The sequence below is a fragment of the Tubulanus polymorphus genome, chromosome 5 (genome assembly GCF_964204645.1).
Source record: "Tubulanus polymorphus chromosome 5, tnTubPoly1.2, whole genome shotgun sequence".
Taxonomy (NCBI): domain Eukaryota; kingdom Metazoa; phylum Nemertea; class Palaeonemertea; order Tubulaniformes; family Tubulanidae; genus Tubulanus; species Tubulanus polymorphus.
In genome coordinates this window covers 23653413-23665042 of record NC_134029.1, presented here as the reverse complement: position 1 = coordinate 23665042, position 11630 = coordinate 23653413, and the positions used below count along the sequence as shown (strand labels likewise).

General features: G+C 38.0%; 2 protein-coding genes across 3 annotated transcripts; one reads left to right on the top strand and one right to left on the bottom strand.

The window, feature by feature from the left end:
- The first annotated feature begins 44 nt into the window (after positions 1-44).
- On the top strand, positions 45-4755 carry LOC141905768 (uncharacterized). Of its 2 annotated transcripts, none has more exons than XM_074794784.1 (6): positions 45-146; positions 263-580; positions 1194-1466; positions 1873-2274; positions 3311-3400; positions 3763-4755. In XM_074794784.1, exons 2-6 carry the CDS (start codon positions 283-285, stop codon positions 4587-4589), a joined length of 1890 nt encoding a protein of 629 aa, XP_074650885.1. In that variant the 5' UTR covers positions 45-146; positions 263-282; the 3' UTR covers positions 4590-4755. The 2 variants fall into 2 exon arrangements, with proteins under 2 accessions (XP_074650885.1, XP_074650884.1); XM_074794783.1 differs by having other exon boundaries at positions 3760-4755.
- A 276-nt stretch (positions 4756-5031) lies between these two features.
- LOC141905868 (uncharacterized) lies at positions 5032-11305 on the bottom strand. Its single transcript, XM_074794944.1, has 8 exons — positions 10719-11305; positions 9935-10204; positions 9295-9609; positions 8587-8844; positions 7874-8125; positions 7031-7396; positions 6586-6669; positions 5032-6308 (listed from the first exon to the last, which is right to left on the bottom strand). Exons 1-8 carry the CDS (start codon positions 11260-11262, stop codon positions 5350-5352), a joined length of 3048 nt encoding a protein of 1015 aa, XP_074651045.1. The 5' UTR covers positions 11263-11305; the 3' UTR covers positions 5032-5349.
- Positions 11306-11630: the final 325 nt, after the last annotated feature.

Genomic DNA, 11630 nt, shown 5'->3' with positions numbered 1-11630 from the left:
CATAGAACACATTCGTTGGAGCCACCCGTTTATCTGTGGAGCCATTAAATTCAAATCAATACCACATTGAACGTAATTTATTGGAATATCGTACAAAATCTATTTCAATTGATTAAAATCCCATCTGAACTTTGGTGCACACTTAAGTAAGTCTTGAAACACGTTTTAGCTATGAAGAATAAACATTAAAATGATAATGCCTTTTCTCTGAGCTTCATGAATTTGTTTCAATAAATAATTCCTTCATTTCTTCTCTTCATAGATTAGGCACCGAACGGAGAAATGGCTGTTGAATTACAGGCTGAATGGAAAGGGGAGCAGAATATGATAATTGATGGACGAGCAGAACTAGGCCTAACTGTTATAAATCCATCCGTAAATGTAGATGAGGTTGTCATCGAAATCGAAGAAGTGGTGAGCACGACGAGTAAAGATGAAACCGTGCTGCGCCGGAGTGAACGTAAATCATCAAATCGTTTGTCAGATATCATCTGTTCATTACAGAAAACATATCACAATAACAACACAAGTTTAATAGAGGAGACCACAGATATATCTTACAATCAAAATAATAATCGAGGTTTGTATTTGTAAAATGAGACCAGCTCTTTTTTGTACCGCCACTACCGGTATATAGAGTAGTCTTCTGAACAAATATCTGGCAAATTGTTAACACTCGGAGTTTGGAATTTCTTAATCCTTTCAATGCGTCTACACCGCAGTGCGGTGTATAAATCGGTGATGGACTTACCCATTACACCAAATCACTGACCATTGTGTAATTCATTGAAAGATGGAAGCACCTGTCATAGTGTGATATTAATAACTAACGATACACCGCAGTGTAGACGCGCGGTATGGCTGTTATTCAACACACTGGGGTGGAATTTTTCTGAATTGTCTCCAGGGGCCAGTTACTCAAAAGTTGGTTAAAGATAACCGGCCGTTAAATACCATGGTAACAATGAAATTTCAATTGTCACCATATCAACTATCCACTGGTTAACTCTTACCAACTTTTGAGCAACTGGCTCCTGCACTTTAATGTTATCATACGTGTCACATATTAATAAGTCAGCACTGAAAGGGTTATGTAGATTCCTGGAAATATCCTGAGAATCAAAAACTGTCCTGTTGTCTTTGAGTAAGTTTTCAAAAATCATTAGTAATGATTACGACCATCTATTTTTCAGTTGTTGAAAATACGGATCAGCGAAAATGTGCATTCACCAAATACGTCTACATCGGGACGACGTCTGCCGGAATTCAAAATAAGATTCATGTTTGTGATATCTGTGGCTATGAGAACAGACGTATCGGATTATTCGCTAGTCACATGAAGAACGAACACGACGTTCACGACGCGTTCGAATGTCACGATTGTCCGTTTCGCAGTCCGAGTTACCCTAGTTACGCAAGTCATCGGAAATCGCACAGGAATAACCACAGTAATACAAAACAACTTGGTATGTATTGTGTGAGGGCGGAACCTCGTTATAACAAACTCAGATACCAACGATTCATCAATAAATAACAAATATAGATTTTCGTTCCAAGTAAGAAAATTTGATTAATTTCATACTGGATATAACGTACTATCGGTTATAACGAACAGATTTTCTTTTCTGGTCCTGTGAAGTTTGCTGTAACGAGGTTCCGCTGTAGAATCTTGTGTAAGGCTCCTCTCATATTTTCCTGGATAACCTGGGCGCAGTAAATGAGTTACCCCTAGGGGTTAGTTAAATTACAAATACATGTGGAGTATTGTAGGGCTATACTTTTTCGAAAAGGGCTTCAGAAAATCTCAAATGTGTCTGTATCTGTCTCTGTTTCTCGTTCGTTATAATGACGCATTGAATTCGTTTATTGTAGCTGGTGAAGTAAGCAGTGAACCGATCAACTTAAACATAGAACGTTGTGAAAACGCCCGATACATCTATCTGTATCATTATCCCGGAGGTGTAACGAAGAAAGCTCATCGATGCGATAAATGCCACTTCGAAACCGCTAAGATCTCCGTATTCGCGAAACACATGCTATCAATACACGGCATCTCGGACGTGTACGAGTGTCATAACTGTGCGTTTACGTGTAACAGTTACAGCGAGTATAATAAACATTGTAAACATCACGCGGCGTCGAATAAAGTCGTTTACAGGAGTAAAAACAATGATCAGAAACGATTAGAAAATGCTGGTAGACTTATTTGTGAAATTTGTGGATATATTGCGAGGAGTAAATTTGTACTAAAACGACATATGATTCGTCACACAGGTATAGCATTCTATATATCATTCATACAGTGTAGAGCATTCTATCTATCATTCATACAGTGTAGAGCATTCTATCTATCATTCATACAGTGTAGAGCATTCTATCTATCATTCATACAGTGTAGAGCATTCTATCTATCATTCATACAGTGTAGAGCATTCTATATATCATTCATACAGTGTAGAGTCATCATTCATACAGTGTAGAGCATTCTATCTCTCATTCATACAGTGTAGAGTCATCATTCATACAGTGTAGAGCATTCTATCTATCATTCATACAGTGTAGAGTCATCATTCATACAGTGTAGAGTCATCATTCATACAGTGTAGAGTCAACATTCATACAGTGTAGAGCATTCTATCTCTCATTCATACAGTGTAGAGCATTCTATCTATCATTCATACAGTGTAGAGTCAACATTCATACAGTGTAGAGCATTCTATCTATCATTCATACAGTGTAGAGCATTCTATCTATCATTCATACAGTGTAGAGCATTCTATCTCTCATTCATACAGTGTAGAACTCACTCAATTCAGATGACTGGGGAATGCTCAGATTTCTTCGAATAAAGTAAAATTCAAATTTCATACAATAATTGATAATTGACATTGTTCCAGGTTAAATGGACTGAATATTTCATCCGAATTAAGCAAAAATCCGGATTGAAAAATCCGAATTAAGTGAGTTCTACTGTAGACTGTCATGGCATTTGATCCATCATTCATAGTATTGGGGCCCGGTTTTGCTACTTTAATCTAAATATAGTTGAAGTTTGTGCTTCAATCCATCATTCTTGAGGGCCCAGTTGCACATTCACAGCTTGGAATGGTCTTTCAGAATAATCATTGATGAAACTCTGAGTCCTTGTCGTAACGATAATATAAAAATCCCAAACCGGAAAAAGAAAACTATGTATTATAGTCTTAAGAACTAAGATGGTCTTAGATTGACTATACAACTGAGCTCAGCCTTCACCACATTCTCCTTACTTTGATTCTCTTTGTTATCTGTCGGCTCTTGTTGTTTTCAGATGATCGTCCGTTTTCATGCTCTAAATGTGACCACCGAACTACGAGTGAAAAGTTGTTAGCTTGCCACATGGCTTCTAAACACAAAGAAGGTACGTGTAACACAGAAGCAAATATAAGAATGTGAAATATGGAACTCAAAAATATTGAAGATATAAAAGTATGCGTAGTATGATGACTTATCCAAATGACAACTAATGCCTATGCCGGGTCGTGCTAAGATCCGATGTGATCATCTGCGATTCGGTCTTAAGAATTAAAGATCATTTTGAACGGAATGCTGATCACTGTCCTATGTGCACTCAGATCGGATAAAATAGGATTTGATCGTTGTAAGAAATCGAACATTTCATGTGACCCGAATTAGGCGGATGACGACTTCAAAGCTCGACTGTATGAAATTCAATAGAACTCATACTTGTTATCGTATATTTTTCGATTCATTTTGTAGAAGGAATGGAGCTGCTACGCTGTACGTTTGAAGGATGCGATTTTTCGACCATTTACAAAGCGAGTCTAACGCGGCACGTAGGACTTCACGATATTGATCGCTCGAATTTATGTCTGTCGTGCGGATACGTCGCGAAACGACAAACGGAATTTCGACGACACGTGAAACTTCACCTCGGTATGAAAGAGTTTAAATGTCCGTATTGTGATTACATGGCGTACGAACAGCATTCCGTGCGAGGTCACATGGTTAAACATACCAAAACGCCCGAATACGTTTGCGAATTTTGCGGCACCGTGAAATCGACGGCCTACGATATGAAACGACACGTGATGTCGCATCGAGGGTTAAAACCGTACGCGTGTGGAGAATGCGGTAGTCAGTTCTCCGAGCGCGAGAGCACCGATCGTCATATCCGCGTGAAGCATCGCGGCGTCGGTACGGTCGTCAAGACCAACGCGCACGAGACGATCGAAATCACGCGTAAAGACAGCGGTTCGAGTAGTGAGGTTTTACGAGTGAATTACGCGATGAGATTTTTAACGGACGGGAAAATCGAAGTTTACGTTAGTAACATGCAGAAAATAGAGGATAAAGACGTATTGAGCGTTCAGTGTAACGAATGTGAATACGTGTCGCAGAGTAATAACGCTTTAGTGTTACATCAGTTAATAGAACATACCGATTGTTTACGAAGTCTTCCTCCTATAACTGATGAAACGCGACGCATTCGCAAATCTTTCATCGTTAACGTTGTAGACGACGAAAGTATAAACGTGGCGGCAGAAACTGAAGTTCAGACTCGAGAAAGTGACGATAACGTACGTTAAGCTTCGACTATTTATTCCGACAGTAAACTGATGAAGTTTAGTCAAAACTTCATAATTGTCTGAATGAATTGTTAAATCAGTTGCTCATTGACTCCGAAATACGCTATCAGTCTACCGGTCTGTTAAACTATTTTGTTGTTATTCATTGTTCTATTGATACCTATACTTAACATTAATATAAACTTTTCAGAAAACCAATGTGTTTTAATGTTTTCTATGTCTCTCTTCTTGAAGGATTGCTCACAAATTCTATCATACCAGGTGTGGATCCAACAAAAGTACACGTGACGCCCCCAACCACTTTTCTTAAGTTGTTAGAATGTCATAAGTTCCAAATTCTAAAAGATACAACCACATCCGACTTGTCTTATCTCCATAGACAAATACGACATTCAAGATGATTCATTGATTGATTTAAGAAATTGAGATTTTATTCCAATTATAATAATAATATATGATTTATACATTCACATGTACATAACTAATTTCAAACAATATTGCAGAAACACTTCTTTCACACATATTCAAGTACATGTATATTCTCCCAAACAGATGACACACATACAATCGATTTCGCAGAGTCACTTCATCCTCATCATATGCCAGAACTGACCACACCAGAAATGACCTGTACAGTTTATTTCATGTACTGACTCGGTGAAATCAGTCGTACTATTTTCATGGATGAATTATGTTATAGTTATGATTTTGTGTGGCGTATTTGATCGATCTAAAAGCCTACGATTCACAGGTTTTTTTATTACACATCAATTTCAGAAGATATCGTTAAATCAGAGGAATAATGAATCACTTCAGTCGAATCATTATCTAATAAACCGACATAAGTCGTTACCAACTGTTCATTACCATCTAACGATTGATAAGTTACCGAACCGGTCGCTTCTTCCGGTTGTTCTTCCGTCGAAAGTTTCATAACCGGCACTTTGGAATTTTTACTTTTCAATTTCGAACTCGGCGTCGTGCGTCTGGTCGGATCGGTAATCGGTGGCAGTTGAATACCCTCGGTGTGAGCGATCAATCTATGCAGAATAAATGCGTTCGAACTACGATTTACGTACGTGCATTTATCGCATTGAAGAGTTATAATTTCATTGTCGCAAACGTTACGAATCTCTTTCACGTACAGCTGTAAAGTCGCGTCGGTATCGGTGAGGTCTTTCAAACCGTAAATCACGCGCATAACTTTATCGTGATGTAGATTATTCGTTTTCTTCACTTTGTAATTAAGTCTAGCCCCAGTGTCGATGCAGATTCCGTTTTGTCCCGGATGTATTCGCGTAATGTGTCGTTTGATTTTCCTCTTGTACAACGACTGAAATCCGCACACGGAGCACTTGTAAGGTTTAATGCCCTCGTGCGCCATCGTGTGCAAGCGTAGATTATGAAGCGTCGACGTCGAGAGTCCGCACGTATCGCAAACGTACTCGGCTACATTCGTATGTTTAATCATATGTCGACGCACGCTGTGCTGCTCGTACGACATGAAATCGCAATCAGGACATTTAAACTCCATCATCCCGAGGTGTATTCGCAAATGACGTTTCAAATGTTCGAGGAATTTCGTCGTGTAATCGCAACCGCTGCATTTGTATTTATCGTGTTCGGTTAAATGTTGCGACGCTCTGTGTTTGTTTAACGCGGTCAAGTGGTTCGTGGCGTAATCACAGTTCACGTGTCCGCACTTATATTGGAAACCGGCTGAAAATGTAGACCCGTAAACATATAAATAAAACAATTTGACAGTGTTAATTTGTTATCGAGTATTTCACCGATGATCGCACTAAAAATTTTTTTTCCTCATCTTATTTAAAGTGCAGAGATTACTGTGTAAATAATGCGATATATCAAGAAAATGAATCATCATTATCACTTTTACTATCATTATTATCATCATTATTGTTACAAGGAACTTAAGTTCATTCAAATGAGATTCCCCGGTATAAGGGTCTAGACCGAATCTCAATATCATACGTACATGAATGAATGAGTTTATGTTGTCGCATTCGTTTAGTCGACAAGAATGAGCTGCCACATATATCGCATAAAAATGGCCGTTCACCTGAAAGAAAGAATCACAAATTTACCGTATAATTATTACTGGTGGTTAATGTCGTCGAGACGCCAAGACCTCAAATGATTAAAGAGCTGCCAAACTTCTATCTCTAAATACCTAACCCTAACCCTTCAATGATAAACCCATTGCTAATGGTAAACCCAACTCTGCCATTTACAACATTGGTTTGAATGGTAGAATCAGGAATTAGGTTCTAATTCAGTTTCATGTATAATTCTAATTGCCTATTTCTCAAAATTGAAGGAGTTTTGGGCAATTTGTTTCGAGCAGCTTTAAAAAAATTATCCGTATTGAAGGAGATTTTAGGGAATCAAGGAATTGTAAGGATCCGGTTTAGGATTATTACCTGTATGTCTGTGCACGTGAACATTCAAAGTTCTCCAATTCGACGCCACATAGTTACACGAATCACATAAAAGCGTCGTATTATCCGAATGACTGACGCGATGCTTCTTGAAGTTGATGTAATTGTCCGATTGATATTCACAATCTGAACAGCAGAATGAGTATTTTGTATCGTTATGAGAATCGCGACGGTGAATACTGTGATCGAGAATACTGTGAGATTCCCAATATTCACATTCATCGCAAATGTATATAGGTTTCACTTGACCACTGGAATAATTCACTAGATATATATAGTCCTTGTATTGACATTGAGTTCGACTGATTTCATGTCCGGCGTCTGCTTGCAGCTGTAACTCGGCACGTACTGAAAAATAGTAAAATAGATTCATCATCGTTGAATCAGTGGAGATCGTGGAGCCACATTCTTATCTGGATCCATTTCCACAATAGATCAAGATCCACTTAATCAGCCCGAGTAACTCAGTGGGATAAGGTGTGATGATGTTGCATTCGCTAACAGAGTGTCAGGTGGGTTTGGCAGTGTTTTCAATAAGAGCCAGGTCCCGGGTCCCAGACCCATCTGTCGTATTTTAAGGACACACCTTTTTTTTCAAACCAGCTTTCGTTTCAGGGACTGTGACATATCATGGGACCCTCCTGTTTTTCGAAGGGACCTGGCTTCTTAATTTCTTACTAAAAACACTGTTTGAGTAGTTCAAAAAGACTTCAAAGGTCCTGTTTTGAGGTTAAATGAACAATTCAATATTGTTAGTCTTGGGAAACCAAACAAACAAACTGTGAAACTGTAGAACTGGCTTCAGAGTAGAATATAAACACTTACTCTGTTTTGCCATGCAGTTTCTCTTACGATGTTCATCGTACGATTCAAACGTGTCGAACTCGGCCTCGCATCGTGAACAGCCGTACGCAATCGTTTCCTTATGACTTCTCAACATGTGAGCCGCGAAGAATTTATAACTTATCGTGACGAAATTACATTTATCGCAATGTCTGTAGATAATGTCTGTCTTGATTACGCCGTTTTCTATCTTGTGTACGTTGTATTTGCCGAATGCGGCCGGCGCAAATTCTTCTATAATCAGAGAATAGTTCATGAATAAATGAGTAAAATAGATGCAAATATGGAGTACGAAAAAAACTGATATATTCTCAGCATAAAATATATACGAACAATCTTCCAACATTGATGATTTCTTTAGTTTATTTTTCTGAAAGTTTTAAGACTTAGATGAATTATCATTTCTGTTTCTCAGATGACGATATTTAGATAAACTATAATATGACATAAACTGATCGATTCTCGATTAAGAATATAATGAATGATCTTAGACGATGCCTAATGTTCATTGTTCTGATAGTTTTGCGATTCATCTAATCATCATCATCAGAGAATCAGTAATGATGAAAAAACTGTTTCTCTTATATTGAGATTTCGATAAATCTTGAGACTTGTCAGAATAATAAGATTTAAGATATCATCAATAATTGTTGGATAATTGATACAGAGGATTAGCAATAGTAATCTAAACTTACTTTTTGTAAGTGTGCACTGTTTACGTAGCTTGTGGATTCCATACTGTTTGAGAGTTTTTAAAACCGCTTCACAATTGTTACATTCGTAATCGATTACTTCTTCATGTACGGACAGCATATGATCGGCGAATCTCTTGTAGGTCATCGAATGAAAGTCACATTTATCGCAACGTCTGAATGCAATCGAATAATCGATTCCTGTCGCAAATTTCTTTAGTACGTTGTATTTACCGAAATTTGCAGGCACCCATTCATAATCTAAAAACCATAATTCATACTCCTTTTTACATATATAAACCAAGACTAAGGTTCAACTTTCAAAGTAGGTTTTTAAAGATCAGGGAATCCAAATATTTCCCCTACATTTGACCTTTAATCCCCGGATTACATAACGTAAGGATATTCTACGTGGCTGTAACACAGCAAGACCCAGTTCCACAGTCGTGAGTTAAAGCTAACTCTTAGTTAAAGTTAGTTCATTTTCAATAAGTTAACTCTGAGTCAAATCTTAACTCGGAATTGTGGAACTGGACCTCAGGGGCCAGTTCCATAGTCACGACTAAAGTCCAAAAGTGGTCTTAAATCTTAAGACTGGTATTAAGCTGTTAGATAAACCATAAAACTAAGTTAGTCTTAGACTGGTCTTCCATGACTATGGAACCGGCCCCAGATGATCAGAAGAAAGAATTAAGAGAAATATTTTCTAACCCTTCGACTTTTTCGATTGTTTCATGTACTTCATTTTTCTCTTCGCTATTGATTTCGTTCGAACGTGCGAATGAACGTGATTACGATGTTTCACGTAATCCTTGAATTCCGAGTATTTCTGATCGCAGTTGTAGCATTCATAATCGATCACTTGACTGTGCACAGTTTTCATATGCTCGTGGTATAACTTTATTTCCGAGCAATTGAAAAGACATCCTGCGCAGCACCAAAACACGGCGTTATAATCCACCGAACCATTACTAGCTTTATAGTAACAACACGAACCATATTCACATTGTACCAATGTTAACTGATCTGAAAATAGATAAAATAATAAATCATGCACTTGGACGCAGCTAGGGTACTTCACTTGTCTCGCGTGAGGCAATAAAAAAATAATCTGAAACTTCCTTCTTGAAGAGAGGCAGAAAGAATTCAAAATGACTTTTAACGAGGTTCCACAGTAGATGTTGCGTTGCCATGTGCTTTTATCGTGTGACTGACACCTTGAGAAAAAATTTGCATGACAAATCCAGAAAATTTGTTCGCGGCCACATTATCCAATGTTCTCATGAATGGCAAACAGATTATGACGTCACGAGCAAGAACTTTATGAGTAGAAAACCTCAACGAAACTCACCACTAGGTTCCACCCGAGTTGAGTTACAGGAGTTTATATGCGTCAAATAGCGTTCATACTCAGCAGTTTGAAATTCACATCGGGAACAACAGAAATCGATTGATTCGTTATGTTCTGATTTCATGTGAACGGCGAATTCATCGTATTCATGAGTGACAAACCGACAATTGTAGCATAGATGATAAACAGCATCTCGAAATACTTCGTTCCCGATCATCGGATGCGTTGTAGAGTGACGAGAAACTGTAGGCTTCCATTCAATATTAATATCTGAAATATATAGATCAAACTCAGTGACACTTCAATCATCATTGACGAAACCATCACATTATTGTAAACGTTAGTCATCTCTCTATTTGGTCATAATTTGTATTTACAACTAAATGAACTAGAGTTAAAGATGTCCAGTATCGGATAAGTCATCAATGTAACGATCTTTGTTCTCACATGAATTCTAAGTTCCCAAGTTTTTTTCCCCATTACCGGAATTTCATAATTTTACAATTTTTCCGAATCAAAAAGGAGATTTCAGAAAAATGAACTGATACCATCACAACACGGACATCATCGTTCTGAATTACCGGTACGTAATCCCAGACAGGAAAACCAGGAAATGCAATTTCTAAATTTCCAAGTTTTTCCCGATTTCCAAGTACTATGGGAACCATGAACCCCGAAGAACTTACCGAAATCAACTATTCCTTACGTAATGAAGGAAGGGCCATATTTGTAAGTGACAAAAACAATCATAATACAACAGTTTTGGATACCGTAATGTTAATACCTTTATGAGATGTACGAATGTGTTCAATAAGACGAACTGCTGTATAATAAACAGTTTTACACCGCGTACATTCAAATATCTCTTGTTTTGTTTTTACTGCCGATATCGAACGATTATTCGACCCGCGTCTCTCTAAATCATCCGGTTCATAATCCTCATCGTTGTTATCATCGTCACCAGTTTCATCGACTATTTCATCATTTTCACCGAACGCCGGTTCCGCCTCTTCTTGCTTGCTACGTTTCGATGCGGTCGGCATCGAATACAAGCTCAATTTCGATGGCAAAGCACGTTTCCTCGTAGGTTTCGATGATGTGGTAATATCAGTGTTCTTTTCTCGTTTGACTTTAGCTTTGGTTTTAGGCTTTACTGCAGGTTTCTTTGGTTTGACCACATCATCTATGACATCAGTAACGACTTGTGTTGTAGCCACAGATTCAATCCCGACATCTTCCGGAGTTTGCGCTTCAAGTTTACGAGACATGTCATCTTTCGGGACATCGATATCAAAGAATTTCGCCAAAATGTCCAGATCATTCGACATACCGTTGTAGGAGAGTTTATTCGATCCTGCCCACGAGAGAAACTTTGTTTTGAATTTTGAAAAGATTTCCGGTGACAGTTGTTTTGGAGGATTAACCCTATCCTGTTGACAGCACGTATAAAACAATAACAACTTCAATATATCACTGAAATAGAGAAATCATTGTTAAATTCGCGACAATTCTGATATTAGTACGCTCGATGAATGGCGCCACGCGTCGTAAATACCTGTTCAATGCAGTGGAATTTTTATCCTCATCTCGTCCAGAATTGACAGTACTCAATTCTGAAGCCATTTCAGTCAACGTTATTTTGAACTTAGATGTATAAACTGCAAATAAAGTAATCAAAACAAATGTTAATCGAGTC

What these genes read in the sequence shown, in the direction of transcription:
- LOC141905768 (XM_074794783.1), top strand. Translation starts at nt 283, where the DNA reads ATGGCTGTTGAATTACAGGCTGAATGGAAAGGGGAGCAGAATATGATA. An exon ending in ACATATGATTCGTCACACAG is followed by an intron (nt 2,275 to 3,310) that starts GTATAGCATTCT and finishes TGTTGTTTTCAG; the next exon opens with ATGATCGTCCGTTTTCATGC. An exon ending in GGCTTCTAAACACAAAGAAG is followed by an intron (nt 3,401 to 3,759) that starts GTACGTGTAACA and finishes TTCATTTTGTAG; the next exon opens with AAGGAATGGAGCTGCTACGC.
- LOC141905868 (XM_074794944.1), bottom strand. Translation starts at nt 11,262, where the DNA reads ATGTCGAATGATCTGGACATTTTGGCGAAATTCTTTGATATCGATGTC. An exon ending in AACTCGGGTGGAACCTAGTG is followed by an intron (nt 9,610 to 9,934) that starts GTGAGTTTCGTT and finishes ATCTATTTTCAG; the next exon opens with ATCAGTTAACATTGGTACAA. An exon ending in ACAATCGAAAAAGTCGAAGG is followed by an intron (nt 8,845 to 9,294) that starts GTTAGAAAATAT and finishes TATGGTTTTTAG; the next exon opens with ATTATGAATGGGTGCCTGCA.